Here is a 23,551-nt window from a genome sequence, read left to right on the forward strand (position 1 = left end):
ATATAAAAGCATCACAAATCCCTCTGTCCTCTCCAGCCTTACCTGGAATATTTTAAATCAGTGTTTTTCAAACTTTAGGATGTTATAAGACTTCCTAGAATTCCCAATCCAACTAAAGCAGGGCATTCTGGGAAAACAGACACTTGGTAATTATTTCAGCCTCTTCAGTCAGTGTTTCTGAACCTCTGCAACCTTTATGGTGGGTTTTGACTCCCAGAATTCCCAAGCCAGCGTGGGAATTCTGAAGTCTGCTCACACTGTTCTTAAGGCATGTTGGCTGGGGAATTCTGGGAGTTGAAGTCCTTAAAGTTGCTAAGGTCAACAAATACTAGCCTAGAGGAATGTACAACATTTACAATGGGCAACTGTTTTACAATTTCTAGGAATGAAATGGAATTCTGAATAGAATAGGGAATAGAATAGAAAATAAAATAGAGTAGAATATATAGAATAGAATAGAGAATAAAATAGAATAGAGAGAATAGAAGAGAATAAATAGAAGAGAATGGATAGAATAAGGAATGGAATGGAATAGAAGAGAAAATAGAATAAGAGAGAATAGAATAGAATAAATGGATTTAGAATGGAATAGAATAGAATTTATTGGCCCGTGTGATTGGACACAAAAGGAATTTGTTTTATCTAATCTGGTAACGAAACATTCATAAGCTAAACAAGCTTGGAGAACAAACCGACTGCCAACATCTAATACCCGAGCTACTTTCTATTATTTCAAATGCTAAGATTGCATTAAATATTGCTAATACATTTTCAAAATACTGGTGCCTATGTACAGAGTTAGCCATATTCTGGACAAGCAGTAACTGTTCGATGGAATCAGAAGCATTTTGGAGAGGTGGCTTGGTCTCTAGCTAAGCTTCTTACCCTGGTTTTAAAAGCATAGCTGCTTGTTCCTGTTCATAATAATAGCAAATCTATTTATACCCTGCTTTTCAGCAGAGAGGTCTCTTTCCCATCACCTGCTGAAAGGTCCTTTTCACTGAAGAAATCACAAATCTACATACATAAAAGCCAAATACCACTCACGCATCATCACGAAATCTCCAGAACCGTAAAGCCTACAAACGTGAAATTTGACACGTATGTTCCTCTTGGCTTCTAGCTTCTCGCTAAGAAAGGATTTTTCAAAATGACCACCAGATTATTAGCATTTCTTATATTATGATTAACACGCTCTGATGCGAAGGAGTCAAGACATTCTACTCCCCCTCCCCACCCGAAAAGAACTCTGTTCCAACTGCCACTTGGGTGTGGGCGTGGCTAGTTCATGACTCATCCAGCCTGGCCGCTAGCAATTTAGACATTCTACTCCCCCTCCCCACCTGAAAAACATTCTGATGATGAGTTAGACTGAGGGAGATCAGGGGATAAGATAGGAGAGGCCTCTGTGGGGCAAGCCTAAGGGAGAGAAGGGGAAAGGAGAGGATCAATGGGGCAAGCCTGAGGGAGAGAAGGGGAGAGGAGAGGCAGATCGTAACTACTCATTAATTTTCAAGCTGTAAGTGTTGATTTATCAAGCCCGATCACATAATTTGGTAGCAGAGCACAGGTACCCAGTTAGAAATAAATATCATTCCAAGCATTCTCACTGGAATAAATCGTGCTGCTTCCCCCACCGAGTCTCCTGGCTTTCGCGCTACAGATTAGTTATGCTTTAACCAGCTTTTTAAACTAATTATCCCACTCTAAACCAAAGCCCGCATGTTAGACTCTTGCCTTTGATCTGATTTAGTGCCTTAAGCGCTGCCAATTTGTACTTTGGGAGGTATGGCTGGCATTTTAAGCCCCAGCCTGGAATTACCGTTAAGAAAACTAAGCCCTTGTTGACTGGCACAAGGAAAGGAGGGGCACCCCAGTTCCCCCCCACCCCCGCTTCCAGCAATGATGCTTTTAACTCTTTCACAGCCACGCCCAACATTGGTAGAATTTCCCCATATTTGGCCTTCTGGCCCTTGTTTTGATTTGAATCTGCCTTGTTTAAAAATAAATCTTTTCATCGGTTTGGGCAGTGACTAAGGTTTGGGCTGTGTCTACTCCAGCATAACTCTGGAACGCCTCAAGCAATTTCAAGCAAACTTGGTACATAGATGATTTACTCTCTGGAAACTAATACTGTGGGGGTAGACACCCCTAAAACTCCTCGAGATGTTTGTTCTGTTAAGATACAGCCTGTTGTGCCGTAAAATGGCTTCTACTGTACAGCACAGTGGAGTTGCCATGGTAACGGCTTCAAAGTACTCCACAAGGGGGCTCCCTCTGGTAAGGAGGAAAATCCAATATTAGAAATTACATTTAGTCTGGACATTTTCCCCCTATAAATAAATATCGGCTAGTTTAATAACATACGGTAGGCTAACACGCTTGATTTCACATCAAGACTGCTTTCCCCATCAAGGTTGTCAAAATTCACAACCTTTGCACTTTGTTTGCCCCCAATCCGATCTCTGGGGGGGGGGGGAATGCAAGCTTCTACCTTTTAAAAAAATTGTTTTTAAAAATTCAGGATGAATGATTATTAGCCATCAGAGGTTTTGGAGGGATGATGGTTTTTGAAATTCTGCAGGTTTCCCTTTCAGGTTTTGGAGTTTTATCAGCCTGGGGCTGGGCCACTGGCGTGTGGCTGGGGATCAGAATAACAGAGTTGGAGGGGACCTCAGAGGTCTTCTAGTCCAGCCCCCTGCTCAAGCACAGGAAACCCTCAATTGTTCCAAACAAACGGCTCTCAGATCTCTTCTTAGAAACCTCCAGTGGCATTGGGTGTGTGTGTCTAAGGTAACCTTTTGCAAGGCAGTTGTTAAGTAAGTCGTGCCCCATTTTACAACTTTTTGTGTCTCGGTTCCCAGCAATTGTTAAGTGAATCAGGGGGTCGTTAAGCAGTTGAAATCCACCCATCTTAAAGCATGGCTAGGGAATTCTGGGAGTCAAAGTCCACCCATCTTCACGGATGGGAGTTGCCCACTTAAAGTTGGCATCCCTCCCTCCATCTCCCTCTCCATCCCTCCCTTCCTCTCCATCCATCCATTTCTCCTTTCCTTCATCCCTCTCTCCATCCATCCATCCCTCTCTCTCTCTCTGTCCATCCATCCATCCATCTCCATCCGTCTCTCCATCAATCCCTCTCTCCAATCCATTTCTTCCCTTCCTCCCTCTCTCCATCCATCCATTTCTCCTTCCCTTCATCCCTCTTTCCATCCCTCTGTCCATCCTCCCTCCCTCCATCCATTCATTTCTCCTTCCCTTCATCCCTCTCTCCACCCCTCTCTCACCATCCATCCATCTCCATCCCTCTATCCATCCATCCATTTCTCCTTCCCTTCATCCCTCTTTCCATTCCGCTGTCCATCCATCCATCCATCACCCTCCCTCCCTCTCCCTCCATTCATTTCTCCTTCCCTTCAACCCTCTCTCCATCCCTCCATCCCTCTCTGTCCACCCATCCATCCATCCATTTCTCCCTCACTTCATCCCTCTCTCCATCCCTCCGTCCCCCTCCCTCTCTCCATCCATTCATGTCTCCTTCATCCCTCTCTCTCCCTCCACCCAGTCTCCCTTCCTTTTGCAGCCTTCTCCGCCCCGTGCGCTGCCCGCCCTCCCGACTGCGGTACCCGGGCGAGGCGGCCGGAGGGCGCCCGTGTGCCAGGCGCTGCGCCTCCTCCGCGCCCTCGCTCCAATTGCCCATATAAGGGCAAATCGGGCTGCGGGAAAGGAGTCGCTGACGGGGCGCGATCACACCTTATTTGGAGTCGCTTCGCAGCCTCGCGGAAAGGAAGGGGGGGAGGCGGGCAGGCGGCTCTTCCTCGCCCGGCCCCGCTTTGTTTTCCGCTCCGGCGCTTCAGCCGCCTTGGCCCGGGCTGGGCTGAGCGGTTCCCCCCTTCGCCTGCCCCGCTCTCCGCGTTGCACAAGCAGCCGCGTGCCCGTTGCACAAGCCCCCCCTCTCCCCACCAGCTCTCTCTTCCTCCTGCTTCTCTCCTTCTCTTTCTCCTTCTGTCTCTTTCTCTCTTTGTCATTCCCTTTCTGTCTCTCTCTCCCTCTTTTTCTCTCTTTCTCTTTCTCCCCTCTCTCTTTTCTCTCTTTTTCACTCACTCTCTCATTCTTTTTCTGTCTCTCTCATTCCCTCTCTGTCTCTGCCTCTCTTTTTCTCTCTTTTCTCATTCCCTTTCTTTCTCTGCCTCTCATTCTCTCTATTTCTCTGCCACTCTCTCTCTTTCTCATCCTATCGCTCCCTCTCTTTCATTGTCTCTCTTTTTCTGTTTCTTATTCTGTCTCTCTTTTTCTCTTTTCTCTCTCTCTTACTCACTCTTTTTCTCCACCCCCCCTCTTTTTCTGCCCCAATTCCTTCCACCCTTCCACACACTTCTCCCCAAGCCTGCTTTTGCACAACTGCATTGAGGAAGAGGGTGGGGGTGGGGGAATGGAAATCAGGCCGGCTGGGTTAATAAGAGCATTTGAACAGAGAAAGAGCAAGTTAAGAGTTGAGCATATTGTGTGAACCCAGCCTCCTCGCTTTGCGACTTTGCACTCCGGCCCGCACAACACCTTCCTGCCTATTGAGCATCCAAGGAATCAGAATAGAGCTGGAAGGGACATTGGAGGTCTTCTAGTCCAGCCCCCTGCTCAAGCAGGAAACCCTATGCTGTCTAGTCTCTTCTTAATAGACTTCCAGTGAGGGAGTGCCCACAATTTAGGGAGTTAGGATGGGGCAGGGAATAAATGGGGCAGCCTGGGGTGTGTGAGATGTGTGTGTGTGTGATGCTTGAGACTCACAACTCAAAAGAGTTGTGTTGCTTTTGTACAAGAATGGAGACTCAACTCTCATTTTGCAGGAGGGGGCTGGAAACTTACCGAAGAGATGCCCTCCTTCTTTATGGTTCGGCAGGAGTGCGGGAAAACTTACATTTTTGAGAGATAGATAGATAGATAGATAGATGATAGATAGATAGATGAAGAGATCCGTGTGAAAGAATCCAGCACCACCAGGAAACTCAACACACTTTTAACCGAAAAGCGCTGGGCGTGTGTTTTGCTTTTTTATTTTGTTCAGCTCCTTCATCGATGGCGGCGTCTGTTTGTTCTATTTTTATTTTTAGCGGTGTTTCGGGAAGGAAAAGGCTGAACAAGCCGCAAGATTCTCACCGAGAAACACCTTCACGGGCATGCACGACGGGGTGCCAATCAGGGAACGAATGGAAGGAAGAAATTAAAAAGTTCCTTCTGCACTTCTCCGCACAAAAGCACCCTTTCTCACAAAGGGCACAAGGCAGCTCGCCCGAACGCCTCCGTTTTGCTGCGGTTGCACAATGGGGCAATTCATCGGCCCACAACAGGGGCTGGCTTCACCCCACATGCCCAAGGTTGGCGTGCGGGGCACTTTTGCATGATTGGCCAGTTAGGTAGAGTTGCTAAGGGTACAATGGTGAGGCCGAACACGCCCTCCAGCTGTCAGTCGGACAAATAAGGAACTTCATATGGCCAGTCCTCTTTAACAGATTAACAAGAGTTGGAAGGGACCTTGTAGGTCATCTAGTCCAACCCCCTGCCCAGGCAGGAGACCCTGCACCATTTCTGACAGATGGCAGTCCAGTCTCTTCCTGAAAGCCTCCAGGGATGAAGCTCCCGCAACTTCTGAAGGCAACTTCTGAGAAGATTTGTAGCTCAGTGTTGGAATGAGGGGTCCTTGGCCCTCTCTGAGCTTGCTTGTTTTCTTGAGGACATCTCTTGACCCAACTAGGTAACATCATCAGTGCCCCCCTAACTAAGTAATATCATAAGTGCACTGATGGTTTTACCTTGGTAGGATAATCAAACGCCGGCAAGAAAACCAGCAAGCTCAGAGAGCACCAAGGACCACTCATTTGTTGTATATTTTAGCTTCCAGCCCCCTAATCATCTTGGTTGCTCTTCTCTGCACTCTTTCCAGAGTCTCAACATCTTTTTTGTAGAATAGAGTAAAATAGAATAGAATAGAAAATAGAAGAGAATAATATAGAAGAGAATAGAAAATAGAAATAGAGTAGAATAATATAGAAGAGAATAGAAAATAGAAATAGAATATAATAATATAGAATAGAATAGAAAATAGAATAGGATAGAATAGAATAGACAATAGAATATAATAATATACAATAGAATAGAAAATAGAAATAGAATATAATAATATAGAAAAGAATAGAAAATAGAAATAGAATAGAATAATATAGAATAGAATAGAAAATAGAAATAGAATAGAATAATATAGAATAGAATAGAAAATAGAAATAGAATAGAATAATATAGAATAGAATAGAAAATAGAAATAGAATAGAATAATATAGAATAGAATAGAAAATAGAAATAGAATAGAATAATATAGAATAGAATAGAAAATAGAATACGATAGAATAGAATAGAATAGACAATAGAATATAATAATATAGAATAGAATAGAAAATAGAAATAGAATATAATAATATACCGTAGAATAGAGTAGAAAATAGAAATAGAATATAATAATATAGAATAGAATAGAAAATAGAATACGATGGAATAGATAGAAAATAGAATATAGAATATAGAATAGAATAGAAAATAGAATAGAATAATATAGAATATAATAGAAAATAGAATAGGATAGAATAGAACAGAACAGAACAGAATATAGAATAGAATAGAATAGAATTCTTTATTGGCCAAGTGTGATTGGACACACAAGGAATTTGTCTTTGGTGCAGATGCTCTCAGTGGACATAAAGAAAAATAAAATATATTCATCAAGAACCATGAGATACAACACTTAGTGATAGTCATAGGTTACTAATAAGCAATCCAATTATACTAGGAAATAAATAAAGCACTATAAATATTAAAGATACAAGCAACATGGTAATAGTCATAAGTGGAAAGAAATAGGTACTAGGAAGGAAGAGAAGAAGAATAGTAATACAGTCTTAGTAGATAATTTGACAGTGTTGTGGGGATTAGTTGTTTAGCAGAGTGATGGCATTTGGGGGAAAACCAGTCCTTTTATCATGGTGACCAGAACTGGACACATCATTCCACGCCTGGCCTGGTATAAAGCGGTACTATTTCTCCCGTCTTTGCTTGGACAGCCAGTCAGAATTCTGCTTTTAAAAAAAAAAAAACATACAGTATTTGATTTCTATTCTGTGTTCGGATTCCGTGAGCCAAGTGGGAAGAACAGGGATGCTGACTAATTTCTCCATGGGGAAGACTGCAGTGATGGTTAAGAAAGGGGAAGGGGATTAGGGCTTCCTTCCACCCACTCTGCCCCCTCCCTTCTTTTCTTTGTGCAGCAACAAATTAAAAATTAATTGCAGGATGCATCCCTCTCTCCCCCTCCCCCCACCCTCTCCTTTGTGCTCAGCCTTGGGGAAGTGTGCAAGAAGATAGGGGGAAAGGTTGATTTTCTCCTCTTCCGGTGGAGTTGCAAATTGTTTACCTGTGGCAAAATCCCCAACCTCTAACTGCTGCCCCTTCCCCTTGAAAATATAGGTTGCTGGAACAAAGGAAGGGAGAATAGAAGCAGGTTGAATGAAATGCGGGAAGGGAAGGGGAAAGGACAGGAGGAAAAGAAGTGAAAAGGACAGGAGGAAAGGAAAGGGAAAGGACAAGAGGAAGGGAAGGAAAAAAGACAGGAGGAAAAGAAGGGAAAAGGACAAGAGGAAAGGAAGGGGAAAGGACAGGAGGAAAGGAAGGGAAAAGGATAAGAGGAAGGGAATGGAAAAAGGCAGGAGGAAGGGAAGGGAAAAAGGCAGGAGGAAGGGAAGGGAAAAAGACAGAAGGAAGGGAAGGGGAAAGGACAGGAGGAAAGGAAGGGAAAAAGACAGAAGGAAGGGAAAAAGACAGGAAGGGAACAGCAAAAGACAGGAGGAAAGGAAGAGAAAAGGACAGGAGGAAGGGAAAAGACAGGAAGAAGGGAAAAAGACAGGAAGGGAAGAGCAAAAGAGGAGGAAAGGAAGGGAAAAGGACAGGAGGAAAAGAAGGGAAAAGGACAGGAGGAAAGGAAAGGGAAAGGACAAGAGGAAGGGAAGAGCAAAAGACAGGAGGAAGAGAAGGGAAAAGGACAGGAGGAAGGAAAAAACAGGAAGGGAAGAGAAAAAGAGGAGGAAGGGAAGAGAAGGGAGAAGGAAAGGAAAGATAGTGGGAGGAAATGGAAGGAAAGGAAGGGGAGGGGAGGGAAGAGGAGAGAGAAAAGAGTAGAGAAGAGAGAGAACAGAAAGGAGAGGAAGAGAAGGCATTAAACGTAGTGGAAAACCCCAGACTCCTAAACTGAGCAGAGGCCATCATCGCTTAGGAAATAAATGATTGCACAGCAGAGCTCAAGTACCTTAACTCGGTTCCTGAATTACCCCACTTCCTGGTTTCAGAGTACAGCCTGAACCATCAAGGAACCAAGCTTTGCAATAACAGCTCGAAAGGACCCAGGATTGGAGCCCTGCAAGGTTTAAGCTCACTTGGGCGGCTGAGCCCTCAAACCAGGTTAAAAGCACAGGGAGATCTTGGTCAAAAGCCCCATCTTCGATGCTCCCCCACCCCTCCGAACTTCTGTCCTGGTTCAAAGAATGGTGGAGCATCAAAGGAGGAAAAAGAAGAGGTAACTAAGGAAACCCCAACAGAAGGATGCTGCTGGGTGGATGTTAAGCAGGGATTTTGTGAATTCAGGCAGAGCCACAATCAAAATATTTAAGGGTATGCTTGTTTCTGCTTCACGCTCTTTTTAAGCTGGGCAGTTTTCCTGCTGGCAAACCAGAACTCTTTTCTCTGTCTATTTCCCCCCCTAAAAAGGGCATATAATTTATGAGTGCCTTCTTTCTCTCTCTCTCTCTCTCTCTCCCTCCCTCCCTCTCTCAAAGAATGTCTGTTGCTTTTCTTTTTCCAAAATAAAATATGATGAACGGTTGCAGAAACTGGGCATGGCTGGTCTAGCGAAGAGAAGGACCAAGGGAGACATGAGAGCATCTTCCAATATTTGAGGGGCTGCCCCAGAGAGAAGGAAGGGGGTCAAGCTATTTTCCAAGGCACCTGAAGGCCAGAGAAGGAAGAATGGATGGAAACCAAACAAGGAGAGATTCAACCTGGAAATAAGGAGGAATTTCCTGGCAGGGAGAACGATCAACCCACGGAACAGAAGTTGCCTTCAGAAGTTGTGGGAGCTTCATCCCTGGAAGCTTTCAAGAAGAGACCGGATTGCCATCTGTCAGAAATGGTGTAGGGTCTCCTGTTTAGGTGGGGGGTTGGACTAGATGACCTAGATTAGAAGGTCCCTTCCAACTCTTCTGTATTCTGTTCTTCCTATTCTATGATTGGGAAAAGCCAGCCTTAGGGTAACAACGGTTTTTGTGAGTGTGTTAAAATTTAGTAATTCTATTTCTCTGTTGTTGTTTTTTTCCCTTTTTAAAAATTCTTTTGGCTGGCTGTGGGGATTTTGCAAAAGGGTTTAAAACTGCAAAGCTACAGTCTTTCTTTCTATATCTTTCAAACTTTCTCCTTTGCAGCAATAGTGAGCCGGAGAGCTGGTTTAGTTGCCTCTACTGGATTCTGATCAATCCTTGTCCTTGGGGCAATCTTCTTGGCTTTTCACCCATTGCTCATCTTTAGGAAATCTGGTGGAACTTGCTGTGTTCTCTAGTCCAGTTGAGCGCTTATTTACCTTTCATTTTTATTTATTTTTCAAATTTAGGATGAATTATACTCAGTCGCTGTTAAGTGTCCAGTTCCCGCTTTGGTCCTCCTCCTCTCCAAAAGTAGTTTTTGTGCGCCAACAGTTTGTTTAGTGGCCGTTCAAAAGTTACAACGGCATTCCAAACAGTCACTCAGGACCGTTTTCACAGTTACGACCTCTCCAGCAACCCCCATGGGCATGTGATCAGAATTCAAGACACTTGGCAGCTGTCTCACATTTATGACGGTTGCAACATCGCGGGATCCGTTCAATCCCTTTTTGTGACCTTCATTGACAAGCAAAGTCAATGAGGCAAGCCAGATTCACTTAATAACTTAACCGATCCCCTGCAGTGATTCACTTAACAACTGTGGCAAGAAAGGTTGTAAAATGGGATTAGGTTTGATTGGATTATAGCTTTATTGAACAGCCTATAGGCCACATCGAAGGTTCAAACACATATCACCAATAAAATCCTACACAAACAATTTAAAATAAGAGTAGGGTAAAATACAATAGTTATAGGATAAGATACAATATAATTTAATACATGAATATGTAAAATAGAATAAAATGACATAACGGTGTCACCCTTACAATCTACTCCAATCAGTCCCACGTATGCAGATCTCAACCGAACCATTTTGTTTAAGGACTGTGCTGTGTTAAATGTTATTTTCAGGTTCTGGCCGCATGTAAAATAAGTTGTTTTGATATGCAGATCCCAATGAATCCTTCGTTTGGTATATAGACCAAGGTGCCTGTCTCTTACTCCCTTATACAAGCAACAATCAAATAGGATGTGAGCCAGGTCTTCTTCCTCTCCTGCTCCGTAAAACGGGGGGAAATCCACTTAACAAATGACAACATACATTGTGGGCTGAATTGTATGTCAAGGCCAAAGAAGTCAAAACATCTGCGTTCACTGCTAAAGACCTACAAAATGCATTTTTGTAAATCATGCTTTTGGTTAGGTTTATCTTGATCAAGGTTTTTTTTTCACCTCTGTCAACCCAGCCTGTTTTGTTTCATTTACGCTGCAAGGCAACCTAGAAAACCATTTAATTTGGATTAAGCATTAGCTTAGCGCTTTCCTTCTGAAGCAACCATGGGCCAGCGCAGAAACTGGTTTTTTCGGGTGCTGCTGCAGTGTGAGAGTTTTGTTAGCGATTAAAATCGTTAAGTGGGTTGTTTTGCTCTCCTGAGGTGGCTGGTGGAAATATAATCAATCAGCCAATCAATAAAAGCTTACATCCTTTTGACATTTAATTTTTTAAAAAAAGGCTCTTCCGCTTTTTGAAGCAGAGAAGACATTGCTTAGGCTCAAATGTTGACGAAAATGATTTTCATGTGAAAATAAAGAAAAGAATAAGTAACTTTTATCTTTCTTATGTAAAAAAAAAACCCCATGCGCTCAAAAGTTGCCTTTGGAAGTTGTGGGAGCTTCATCCCTGGAGGCTTTTCAAGAAGAGACTGGACTCCCATCTGTCAGAAATGGTGTAGTAGGGTCTCCTGCTTGGGCAGCGGGGGTTAGACTAGATGACCTACAAGGTTCCTTCCAACTCTGTTAATCTGTTAAAGCTAAAAAAAAAAAGATTTTTGAAACTGCCTCCCCCCCTTTTGTGTTCTTATTCCTAGTAGTCCTGCAAAATCAAGTTGGGGGGAAAAGTGAACAAAGATCTGGGAGAAAAATAAAATATTCCCCCCACCCTTTTCTGTAAGGTTGGCTTTGCATCAGATCAAGCATTATTTAGCAAGGGATAAAAAGTAGTTATAATGTTCTGCAAAAGCTTAGCAGGGCGTCTTACATGAAGATTTGGGAATTAAATTGTCATATAATCGGGAAAGTCGTTTAATTTCAAAAATAAGCCTCGGGTGACATCTTCCCCCCTTAAAAAAAATAAAAAGTCTCATTAAATCGCTTTCTCCCCCTGTTTCTCTTCTTCCTCCCTTTTCACTGTCTTTAAAAAACTACATTTCCCATATAGCCCCGGGATTTCCCATGAGCCTTTTCAAGAGCCCACGAGGAGGCAGGCGCGGGACAAAAGACATATTTGGTTTTTAGTGATTCCCCGACGGAACTAATACAGAATTATTGATTTTATTTTTAAAATAATAATAATTGGCCTTTTTGTGTGTGTGGCTGGGAATGAAGGGAATGACAAGGCTCGAGCGTCGGTCGGGGGGGGGAGAAATGGCTTCCCGTTGCTATGGCAACGAGCGCCCGCACGCGCTCCCTTCGCCCCGCCCAAAACTCCATTCAATAAGAAAGAAGAGAAGCAGGACTGTGTGGGTGTGGTGGGGAAATTGGACTCGCTTTCCCGACAGGCTCCGCGGCACCGGGCCGGAAGCGGCTCCTCCTCGGGCGGTGCCTTAAAGCGGAAGGGCCAAGGCGGGGCGGGGCCGCAGTTCCTTTCGGGCCTCGCCAGTCGCGCACCGCCAGTCGAAGCCGCCGCGGAGCTGACGAGGCGACCGAGACGCGCCTGCCGCTTCAGCCCGGACTGCCGAAAAGCATCGCCTCCTCCTCCTCCTCGTCGTCCTCTTCTTCCTTCTCTCCGCCGCCTCAACCGCCCGGCGCCATGGTAAGGCTCGCCGCTTCGCCCCCCTCTCTCCACACACGCATCCCCCCCTCCTCACACGTTAGGCCGCCATCTTGTCTCCCGGCCGCCATTTTGTGGGGGCTTCCTCAGGGAGGCGGAGGGAGGGAAGGCCGTTGCACCCCCACTATGAGGTGGGGGGGTCCCTATTTTGGTTTTGCTGAGGTATTTCTCCTTCGTTTCATTCTCGGGTTTTTTTTTCTGCTCAAGACCCCCCCAATATTCCCTTTATATGCCCTTTTCCCCCCTCCTTTCTTCACCCCCCCCCACTTCCCTTAGAGCTGCTTCTCCTCCCAATTTTCTTTTTAAATTAAATTCATGTTTTATTTACAGTGTTACGTATTACAATATTACATGCATATTTTGTGGACTTGGTCAAAATCTTTTTTTAAGCAATGCTAAGATGTCTTTCCCCGTCCCGCCCTCCGCAAGTCAGGGGGCTGAAGGGTGTCTGTGCCTCCCCTCCATCTTCTTCCTCGGTGCCATTTCTCTCTCCCACCCCCTTTTCTCCCCAATTTTTGGGGAGTCGTCCCCCAAATATGAGGGGACGTGGATATCTTTTATGTGCCCCCCCACCTTAGAAAGAACGAGTTCTTCTTCCCCCCTCCCCCTCATTGAGGACCCCTCCCAATTTGTGTGTGGGGGTCTCGTTTATTCCCCCCCCTGCAAGTAAGGGGGATGAAGGGTCTCTGCCCCCCATCTTCCTCAGTGCCCTTTCTCCCCAATTTTTTTTGGGGGGGGGGTTCCTCCCCAAATATGAGGGGACATAAAGTTATCCTCTGTGTCCCCCCCACCTTAGATTGATTCCTTCTCCCCCCTCCCCATTGAGGACTCCTCCCTGTTTCTGTGGGGGGGTCTTCCTTTCTTTCCCCCCCCCTGCAAGTCAAGGGGCTAAAGGGTGTCTGTGCCTCCCATCTTCTTCCTCCCTGCCTTTTCTCTCCCACCCCCTTTTCTCCCCAATTGTTTTTTTTGGGGGGGGTCTCCTCCCGCTCAAATATGAGGGGACAGAAAGTATCCTCTGTGCCCCCCCTCACCTTAAAAGGAACATTCTTCCTCCCCCCTCTTGAGGACTCCTCTCAGTTTCTAGGAGGTGGGGGGGTCTCCTTTCTCCCCCCCCCCCCACTTTGCAGATCAGGGGCGCTATAGGAGTTTCCCCATAGCCTTTGTGCACACACCCCTCCATCAGCTTTAGTGCCTTTTTCTCCCCCACCCTCAGATCTGTTTTTTCCAATTTGGGGGTGATGAAGCATCCCCATGGCTTCCTCTGTGCCCCCCCCCTCCACCTTAGAAGAAACGCTTCCTTCTCCCCCCCCCCCCCCCAGCTCTCGGTAACGCCTTCCTGGCAATGGGGAGAAGCCAAATTACAACCCCATCACGCCCCCCCTCCCCAAATGCAACCCCATCTTTCTCCCCTACCTTTCCTTATCATCTTTCCCCTCCTCCCTTGGGGGGGAAGGTCCCCCTAAACCTGAATCCGCCCCCAAATCATATTTACTGCTTGCTTTCATTTCCTGACCCAGTTACCCTCTTTTTACCGTTTTTTTTTTTTGCCTTGCTCCCCCTCCCACAATTAGCAGGAAAGACTCTGAACCCCCAGTGCTTCATTCCCCCCTCCATCTCCTTGGTCTTTTCAAATGGGGAGAAAGGGGTCTATTATCCCCCCCCTCCATTTCTCTCTCTCTCTCTCTCTCTCTCTCTCTCTCTTGCCTGGTTTTGTCGCCTTGGCCAGTACGCTAGCCAGCTTTTGGGCAATCTGGTGGCTTTTGGGGGTGCGTTCATGCACACACCCCAAAGTGCTGTGTATGCTTTCTTCCAACAGTCATTTCCTACTCCCATCCCTGGGATTCACTGGCCTCCCTCCCCAAGATGGCTGGTGGAAGACAAGGGGCTCACTATCGCCGGCCACACATGGCTGAGAAGGATGGGCCCTTGTGTGTCTTTGCACGCCTGCGCCACTAAAGGGCTTTGTGCGGTACAATGGAGAGGCAGGAGAGGAACATGGGCTGCTGCGTTCGGGATTTCTTTCTGGTCAGGGGATGATGGGAACTGTAGGCCCAGTCACAATTGAGGGCCGTAGCCCTGCGCTGTGTGATGTGAGCGCTACGAGTCCTTCCCCAATTCTCCGCTAGCAATGGGGAATCACACGTTCCGACATCCATATACGGGAAGAGACAATAAATGCTTGGGTTTGGGGGTGTATTTAGGAAAACAAAGAGTATGGAATGCCATCTACCTGTACTATTGTTTCAGAAAGCCCCCCCCCTCCGATTTCCAATATATATTTCTACACCTTCGCCCCTCTCCCTTTCTCTCCTGCCCCAACCTGCCAAAAGACCCCCTTAGGGTGGTCTCTTCTGATGGGCTTCCCAGCCTTTCTCTTTGCTCGATCTCTTCCCCCCCCCCCAATTTTTTTTTGCTGCCTCTTTCCATCTCCCCTTTGCTTCTGGGTTGTGTAAGGGGTTGGACTGGAAGACCTCCAAAGTCCCGTCCAACCCTCTGTTCTATGGTTGGTTACCCCCCCCCCCCCCCGGCTTCCAACTGCAATCCTGAATTTTTTTCCTCCACCTCGAACATTTCTCCTTTGCAGTCACCCGTTCGCCTCCCCCCATCCCCCCCTCTCTGCGGCAGGGCGCCACTTCCCTTTCTGCAGCCCAAGCACCATCTGGCAGCTTCTGGCCACCTGCTCTTTTCGGCCTGTACTTTTCCCCCCTCCCCAGCAAGCTACGATTCCTCCCAGGAAATCTGGAAGGGGGGGATTGCCTTCTTTTCTCTCTCTCTCTGGGCTGGTGCCACGCCTTGCTCTCCTGCCTTCTTTGGTCGGAGCTTGAGTTTGCCTCCGGATGGCTCTTCTCGCGAGGGTGGGAGCTTCCTCTTCGGCCGGTGTCCTTCTGAAAGGCCTCCTTTTTAATGAAAAGCTTGGAGACTTTTGATGCCGCCAGCTGGAGGAGAAGGTGTCCCTTTCATCCTGCTGGTTTTTCCCCCCCTCAACAGACTCATCAAATTTTCCCTGGCCTCTGTAATCACGATTTTATTCCCCCTGGGGCGGAGAGCTGCCACGACATGCAATGCCGAAACCCACATACCCTATTTTCTGGCTTCTTGGTTCCACAATTGGCTGGGCTCCTGCCCCAAACAGTGAATAACCCAATCCTGCTTTAAAAGCCCAGCCTAACGTCGTGCGAACCGCCATCCTGAAATGGGTCTTCTACAGAGAGACTTCACTCAGTTCCCTTTTTGCAGCCAGAGTTTGCACTCTGAGGTTGCAGAGATGGGTGGGTACAGCCTTTTGTGGCAATCTGTTCCTTGTCTTGGTATACCAGAATCAGAAGGGACCTTGGAGGTCTTCTAGTCCAACCCCCTCCTCAAGCAGGAGATCCTACATCATTCCGGACAAATGGCTGCCAATCTTTTTGTAAAAACCACCAGTGATGGAGCACCCACAACTTCTGGTGGCAAGTTGTTCCACTGATTAATTATCCTTGCTTTCAGGAAAATTTTCCTTAGTCTTAAGTTGCTTCTCTGCCTTGATTAGTTTCCATCCGTTGCTTCTTGTCCTGCCTTCAGGTGCTTTGGAGAATAGGTGGACCTCCTCTTCTTTCTGGCAAATATCAGAATATTGTGCAAAAATAGAATAGAGCATCCTGGTGACTTGTTTGTTTAGCTGTGCTTTCTAGTTTAGCATATTATGTGAATCTGGTGGTTGGCAAACCTGATTTAACAAACGGTGACTGATAAACTTAGCATGTACCTGGAATCTCCCACTCCTTTCTTACCTGTCGTAATCTTGTACAGGGGTCACCGACTTGGGATCAAGGCTAGAATTTCCATTGTTAAACAAAGAATGTTTATTAAGCGGGTCAGGTCTGATTTTACAACCTTTTTCTGCCGTGGGTGTTAAGTGAATCACCACAGGTGTTTAAGGGAACGTGGCTTCCCAGTTGCTTCTCAGAAATCAGCTGGGAAGGTTGCAAATGGCGATCAGGCGACACCACCCACCTACCCCCATGCCACAACCGTCATTAGTACAAGTCAGTTGCCAAGGGCCTGAGTTTTGATCACATGGTTGTGGCATGCCCCCGTGGTTGTATGAAAACTAGTCGTAAGTCACTGGGGACGGTGGAAGAAGGGCTAACCTAGCTGGGGAATTCTGGGAGTCGAAGTCCACCCGTTTTCCAGGTTGAGAAGCAGCGCTGGTGCATTCAGTACAGGTTGTCCCTGACTTGGTTTAGTGACCGTTCGTAGTTAGAATGGCACTGGAAAAAGTGACTTTGGACCTTTTGCTCACGCTAATGACAGTTGCAGCATCCCCACTGTCTTGGGATGCTTGACTCCTGACTCGCATTTATGACTGTTGCAGTGACCCCCTTTTGCGACCTTCTGACGAGCAAAGTCAACAGGGAAAGCCGACTTGGTTGCCTAATTTAACACCTGCAGTGATTCACTTAAAAGATGTTGTAAATGGGGCAAAGCTCACTTAATAAATGCCTCCACTTAGCATAAATCCTGGGCTCTATTGTTGTAAGTTGAGGACTTCCTGTGGTTGTGGCAATCTCGTTGGGGGGGGCCGTTGCTGAGCATTTCTCCCTTTGTTTCTCCCCCCCCTTTTTTTTTTCAGGCCTCTGGGGTCACCGTCTGTGACAAAGTCATCCAAGTGTTCAACGACATGAAGGTGCGCAAACACGCCCCCCAGGAAGAGCAGAAGAAGCGCAAGAAGGCCGTCATCTTCTGCCTGAGCGAGGACAAGAAGAAGATCATCCTGGAGGCCGGCAAGGAGATCCTGGTGGGCGACCTGGGAGACACCGTCGATGACCCCTACCTGCACTTCGTCGCCATGCTGCCCCCCAGCGACTGTCGCTACGCCCTCTATGACGCCACCTACGAAACCAAGGAGAGCAAAAAGGAAGACCTTGTCTTCCTCTTCTGGTGAGGCCCCCTTCCCTGCTCCTTCCTTCTCTCTTCCTTCCTTCTCTCTTTCTTGTTCTCTTCCTTCCTCTACATCTTTCTCCTTCCTGTTTCATCTTCCTTGCTTGCTCTTTCTCCTCCCTCCCTTTCTCCTTCCTTCCTTCTTTGCTTTCTCTTCCCTCTTTCTTTTTCCTCCCTCCCTCCATCTCCTTTACTTCCTCCCCCTTCCTTGCTTTCTTTCTCTTCCCTTCCTTGCTCTTTATCCTTCCTTCCTCTACTCCCTTCTTTTCTCCCTTTCTCTTCCCTTCCTTCCTTCCTTGCCATCCCATCCCTCCCCCCCTTTCCACTTTTAAAGACCCCTTTCTCAGTGGCGCCTTTTTACCAACCTCTTGTCTGAATTGTTGGCTTCATCCTTCCGTAACCAAAGCTGCTTGGCTGTGTGCCATTAAGGAGGTGATTTTCCTCCCATCAGCAAGTGAGATGGGATACGGCCACGACTTGCCCCTCCCAGATTGCTACAAAGAGTGTGTGTGTGTGAGAGAGAGAGAGATTGCGCTCCCCGCCCCCCTTAACAATCACTGTAGGAAGGAAGCCCCTTATCCTGCCTGCTCTCTCCCTTCCTCCCAACCTCCGTAACTGGGGAATAGACTTCTAGACGGCTGCTTCACTCCCAGTGTGTTAAGCTGGGGTGAGAAAACAATAATTAACTTGGGATGATCTGTATAATTGAGGACTTGGAGACAGGGGGTGTCTGGGGCTGGCTTGGCTTGCAACTTCTCATCCATCACAGTTGGGGCCTCCCTGAAAAGGGGAAGGTCCTCAACCACATCCTGCTGTCCTCCAGCCTTCCTATAAGCAATTTAATTTTAAAGGTGTGCCTCCCATCACCTCTTGATGGCAGCTACGAGGCTTCTCATCTCCCCGTGTTCCATCTCCCAAGCAGCAAGGCTCATGCTGGGTTAGTGGGTGATGTAGGGCACAAGTGAAGGACTACTGAGAATTGTCCCCATTTGAGTGCAGCATTGCAGGCTAATTCTGCTGACTGCCAGCAGTTTGATCCTGACCAAATTGAGGTTGAGTCAGTCTTCCATCCTTCTGAGGTGGGTAAAATGAGGACCCAGATTGCTGGGGGCAAGAGGCTGACCCGTAACTGTTTAGAGAGGGCTGTAAAACACTGTGAAGTGGTATATAAGTCTATATATACCACTGCCCTTCCTTCCTTCCCAGTGGTTAGAATGCAATATTGCAACCAAACTCTGCCCACTGCCTGGAGTTTGAGTCTGACCAGCTCAAGATTGACTCACCTTTCTGTCCTTCCGAGATCGGTAAAATGAGGACCCGGATTGTTGAGGGCAAGAGGCTGACTCTGTAAACCACCTAGGGCTGTAAAGCATTATGAAGTGGCATATAAGTCTTAATTGCTATTGCTATTTGGGGGATTTATTAATGAATGACCTCTGCATCTTTTTGAAAACCCTGCTTCTTCCATGGCATCACTACAGGAACGACTCTCGCCTAGGGAGATACGGGTAGCATAAAACACTAGATGAAATGCAAACTGGCAGTGTATTGGTGGTGGGGGAGGAGACAGTAACATACCCGGTGTGTGAAACCACCTCTCTCTCTCCCTGCAGGGCGCCCGAGAGCGCTCCTTTGAAGAGCAAGATGATCTACGCCAGCTCCAAGGATGCCCTCAAGAAGAAATTTCCAGGTGAGAGCTGGCAGGTGTCAGCACAGGTGGAGGCAGGGTTTGTACCCACCAGGCTTCTGTCTGGGGGCCCAGGATGACCCAGCTGAATGCCCATCGTCATGACTTGCCCTCAAATCGATCTCTCCCTGGGCATGTTGGCATCTTACTTGACAAATGCCCAGTGTGAGAAAGTTCTCTGCTGCTCCCCATTGGCTGGAGGGAGGCTCAACGCCTGCAGTTAGAAATAGGAAGCAAGTTGAATGAAATACAGGTCGCCTTCACGTTACAACAGTTCATTTAGTGACCGTTTGAAGTTGTGACGGCACTGAAGAAAAGTGCCTCGGGACCTTTTTTTCCACACATTTGCATTTCCTCCCCTTGGTCACCTGATCAAAAATTTGGACCCTTGGCAAAGGAACTCATATTTCGTCCCGCGATCCCCTTTTGCGACCCTCGGACAAGCCGAGTCAATGGGGAAGCCAAGGTTCACTTAACAACCGGCGTTATTAACAAATGCGATGTTACCCTTAACAACGGCGGCAAGAAAAGTCGTAAAACGGGGCAGAGCTTTCTCAATATAATGTCATAAATTTGGAGACTCCATTGTGGTCATAAGTCGAGGACTACCTGTAATATCCCAAATTGGGCTGATCCCTCTGGACTTTTAAACCCCCTAATTTTAGAAAGGGTTCTGGGATAGAACTGAAAAAGACCTAATTCTGAATCGGCCGTTTTCCCCAAAGTTCAGGGGTCTTCTAGCATCCCACCCATCTTACTTTCCTCCCCACCCCAGGTTGAACGGCTACTGCAAGTAGTCCTCGACTTATAAACATTCGCTTAGCGACCGTCCGAAAATGACACCGGCATTTGAAGTCACTTAAGTGCCAGTCCTCTCATCCCATCGTGCAGTTGCACAATTCGGGTGCTTGGCACACACTGTGTTTATAATTTATTTACAACTGTTGCGTGGGCCCAAGGCTGCAGTGATCACTGTCCGTGGATTCCGACAAAGTGGGTTGAAGCCAGGTTCGCTTAACGACTGCGCAGTTCACTTTGCAGCCACGGGGTTAACCACTGTGGCAAGAATCATAGAATGGGGCACAGCTTGCTTAGCAGTGGCCTTGCTTAGTTGTGGAAATTCCTGGTCCCAGTTGTCATACGTCGAGGACTAGCTGTACAGCAAATTTGGGTCTTTTCAACACCCCCACCCCCCTTTTCTACCTGTCTGATTGGCTCCTCCAGTTCTGGTGGGGGGGGATTCTGGGGTACATCAGTCTCCCCTTTTCCCCCAGCAGTTTAATCTCCCAGTGCAAATATCGGGGTGTATGTGACTTGGTAGGAAAAGGGGGCATGTCAAAATATTTGTTTTTCCAGCATTTAAATTAATTTTCTGCATCCAGGATTCTGTTCTCTGCTATTGGGGGTGGGGGGGGGGGGCAGAAAGAAAAGGTCAGCAGCCAGTGAGGGATCGGAGATAACAGTATTATAAGGCACAGCTGGGTATTTTACGCCTCGCTGGTCAAATCTGGCCCTTTGGCTTGTCCCTGTCCAGTCCTGACTGACTTGCATGGTTCACAGGTACTCCTCAACTTATGACCACAATTGAGCCCAACATTTCTATTGCGAAGTAACATTGGTCAAATGGCTCTTTTTTTCCGACCTCTCTTGCCCCAGTTGTTAAGTGAATCCCTGCCATTGTTAGGTTAGCAACTTGGTTGTTAAATGAATCGCTTCCCTGTTGACTCTGCTTGTCAGAGGTTCGCAAAAGGGGGATCACATGACCACTGTCATAAATATGAGTTGCCAAGTGCCTCAATTTTGATCATAGGGATACTACAGCGGACCATAAGTATTTTTTTTTTTTAAATGATCATTGCTCACGTTTTTAAACTGCTGTTCTAACTGAACGGCCACTCAATGAACTGTCGTAACTTTGACTACCTGTACTTTTAGTTTTTAGTAAAAGTACTTTTAGTAAAAATAAATAAATAAATTAAAAAAAGCATTTTTACGGCCTCAGGCTACATGCAGCCCTACAGCTCTCCCTATCTGATCTAAAAGCATGGATTACTTTTGTTATGAAGGGCACTGCTAATTGTTTTTTTATAATTTAATATACCTGGTCTGCATGGATTGCTTTTATGAAAGACACTGGTATTTTTTTAAAAATACAATTTAGTATATGTGCATACATGTATGCCTACATACCATCTCAGCCCTATCGGTGTGGTGCTCTGTTCCAGTTTCTCACACACCCCCTTGGGAAAATAAATTGCCCGTCCCTGGTATCCTGCCTTCAGCAGCGAGGTGGGACTAGAAGACCTCCGAGGTCCCTTCCAGCTGTATCATCATCATCATCTAACGACCCCACAATCCCTTGCATCGGGGTGGAGTCTGGGCAGCTGAATGGAGCTAGCAGAGTGTTTGAATGGCCCGATGCCATTCCTGTCGCCAATGAGGAGTTTTGTTCAGCTGATCTATTCTCATCGTGCCCAGACAGAAAGACCTGCCTCTACCTAGCATCGAACTCCCTTCCAGCTGTATGAGTCCCAACAAAACTGAAGAACCAGCCTTAGGGGCCGGAGTGGGGACAACCCCCTCAAATCTCACCTTCCTCTCTCTCTCTCTCTTTCTCTCTCTCTCTCTCTCTCTCTCTCCCTCGCAGGGATCAAGCACGAATGGCAAGCAAACGGCCTAGAAGACATTAAAGACCGCCAGAGTCTAGCGGAAAAGCTGGGAGGCAGCTGCGTCATCAGCTTGGAGGGCAAGCCCGTGTGAGACCCCCCCTCCCCTTCCCGGGTCCCCTGTCGTGCCAGTGACTCTGGAGCTTCCATGTTAATGGCCCCATGCTACTGTTGGGGGTTGGGGTGGGGGTTTCCTTCCTTTTCTCAGTTCCATTCCAATTATTATTATTTTTTTCCTGCCTTCTCATCTTCCCTAGCCTGGTGCTTTCTCTCTCTCTCTCTCTCTCTCTCTCTCTCCCTGTCTCAGCAGCTGGCTTGCAGCCTGCTGTTCAAATTTGCCAAACGTGCTACAGCTTATTTCTTTCCTTCCCCCCCCCTCTACTTTCCTTCCTTCCCTCTCTTTCCTCCCCCCCCCCTTTTCAAACCCTTGAGGTGACATTCCTAAAGGTGGGGTGAGGGTCTCCATTCCTCACCCTCTTCCTTGGTTTACTTTGGTCCACCTGCGTCCTCCAGTTCTCCTCCTCCTCCTCTAAAGAGTCGGGGGGTGTGTGTGGAGGTAAGCAGCCAATGGTTGGGATCAACAAGGACCTTAATTTCCAGAATCGGTCCGTTTTTCCAAGTGTGTACAAAAAGAAAAGGTGTTTTTTTAAAAATAATAATAATAATAATGGGTCTTTGTAGGCGTGTTTGTTTTTTTCGAGAAAGCGTGGAATGGCAACTGCGGTCCTGCCCGCTCCCCCCCCCCCCCGCCTTCCACCCTGTGATGACCTCCTCGTCCTCTTCCTCTCCCTCCCCTTACTACTGCCATAGTAGCTCTGTGCTTGTCTGTAGTACCGTGTACAAATAAAATATTGTGGAAAAACAGTTGCACCCATCTCTACGTTGGGGGTGGAATTAACAAAACTTTATGGAAGCAGCACCACCAAGAACCTGAATTCAGTAATAAAAAAAAAATTCTAACTTGGCGTCTCGCCCGGTTTTATTTGCTCCGGCTTTTTTTTTTGGCGGGGCGGGGAGAGGCCGCCGTCGAAATCCAGGGTGGGTTAATCTCTTTGTTGATGGAGGGAAATAACTTGTTGAATGGTGGCGTCATTGGGGCTCTCTGAGCTTGGGGGTTTCCTTGCAGACGTTTCATGACCCAACTAGGGAACATCATCAGTGCTACCCTGTTTCCCCGAAAATAAGACCTCCCCGGATAATAAGCCCAATCGGGCTTTTGAGCGCATGCGCTAAAATAAGCCCCTGAAAATATTTAAACGCAAGCGCAGACGTCCTGGGGGACGACATGCCCGGCTTTGAATGGCCTTGTGGAGGCCGCTTCCGCAAACCTGGTTACTGCACCCCTTCTCTTAGTGACAGCGGCAAAAGAGTGGCAGGGCCAGTGACAAGTGTACCAGAACAGACTAAACTAACTTAACGTGGTTAAATGGCAAGGAAGGAAAATGGAGGCGAAACACCGGGGACTTCTAAATGTTCTGACTGAAGCTTCCCAAGAGCATGAAGCAAACTCCTGGTCCCAACAAAAACCCGACAAAAATTTCCAGTGAATTCTGCTCCTTCACATCCAGCAAAGTCTTTCAAAGGAGGATTTATGGTCACAGACCTTCTCTGCCTTGGAGAGCTGCCAGGTCAATGTCTGCAGAACTTGGCAAGGAGTCTCATAGTCAGGAACCCATTAAGCGAACTAATGGTCTCCTGCAAACTCCACTCCCCTGTCGCTCCTCTTTTATTCCCTATGGGAGGGGCCATTCATCATCCCCCTGTGGCTTTACTCCCAAGTTGGCCCCTGTTCTTTAGCTCTTCCCTTCGAGTCTGGCAACTCTGCGCATGCGCCTGCTGGGAACAGGCTCCAGCTGATGTCTGACTCCGAAGGCAGCTGATAACTGTCGGACGGCTCTGGCCCCCTCTCTGCCTCCGACACAGAGCCTTCCCCAGACTCCAGGATGGCCCAGGTTCCTCCTCAATGTCCGAATCGACTGCCCGCGCCGCTGGCGGGCCA

At 47.1% G+C, this 23,551-nt stretch overlaps 1 protein-coding gene across 1 annotated transcript; it reads left to right on the forward strand.

Annotated features, from left to right (window-relative positions):
• The first annotated feature begins 12,069 nt into the window (after nt 1-12,069).
• CFL1 (cofilin 1) lies at nt 12,070-22,512 on the forward strand. The gene is made up of 4 exons (XM_081968288.1): nt 12,070-12,261; nt 16,892-17,199; nt 18,813-18,889; nt 21,534-22,512. The coding sequence occupies exons 1-4, from the start codon at nt 12,259-12,261 to the stop codon at nt 21,644-21,646; spliced, it is 501 nt and encodes a 166-aa protein (XP_081824414.1). The 5' UTR covers nt 12,070-12,258; the 3' UTR covers nt 21,647-22,512.
• Nucleotides 22,513-23,551: the final 1,039 nt, after the last annotated feature.

The sequence above is a fragment of the Natrix helvetica genome (genome assembly GCF_964273705.1).
Source record: "Natrix helvetica genome assembly, chromosome: 16".
In the NCBI taxonomy this organism is placed as follows: Eukaryota; Metazoa; Chordata; class Lepidosauria; order Squamata; family Natricidae; genus Natrix; species Natrix helvetica.

Coding starts and splice junctions, on each gene's coding strand:
- CFL1 (XM_081968288.1), top strand. Junction 17,200..18,812: donor GACCTTGTCTTCCTCTTCTG/GTGAGGCCCCCT, acceptor CTCTCCCTGCAG/GGCGCCCGAGAGCGCTCCTT. Junction 18,890..21,533: donor CCTCAAGAAGAAATTTCCAG/GTGAGAGCTGGC, acceptor TCTCCCTCGCAG/GGATCAAGCACGAATGGCAA.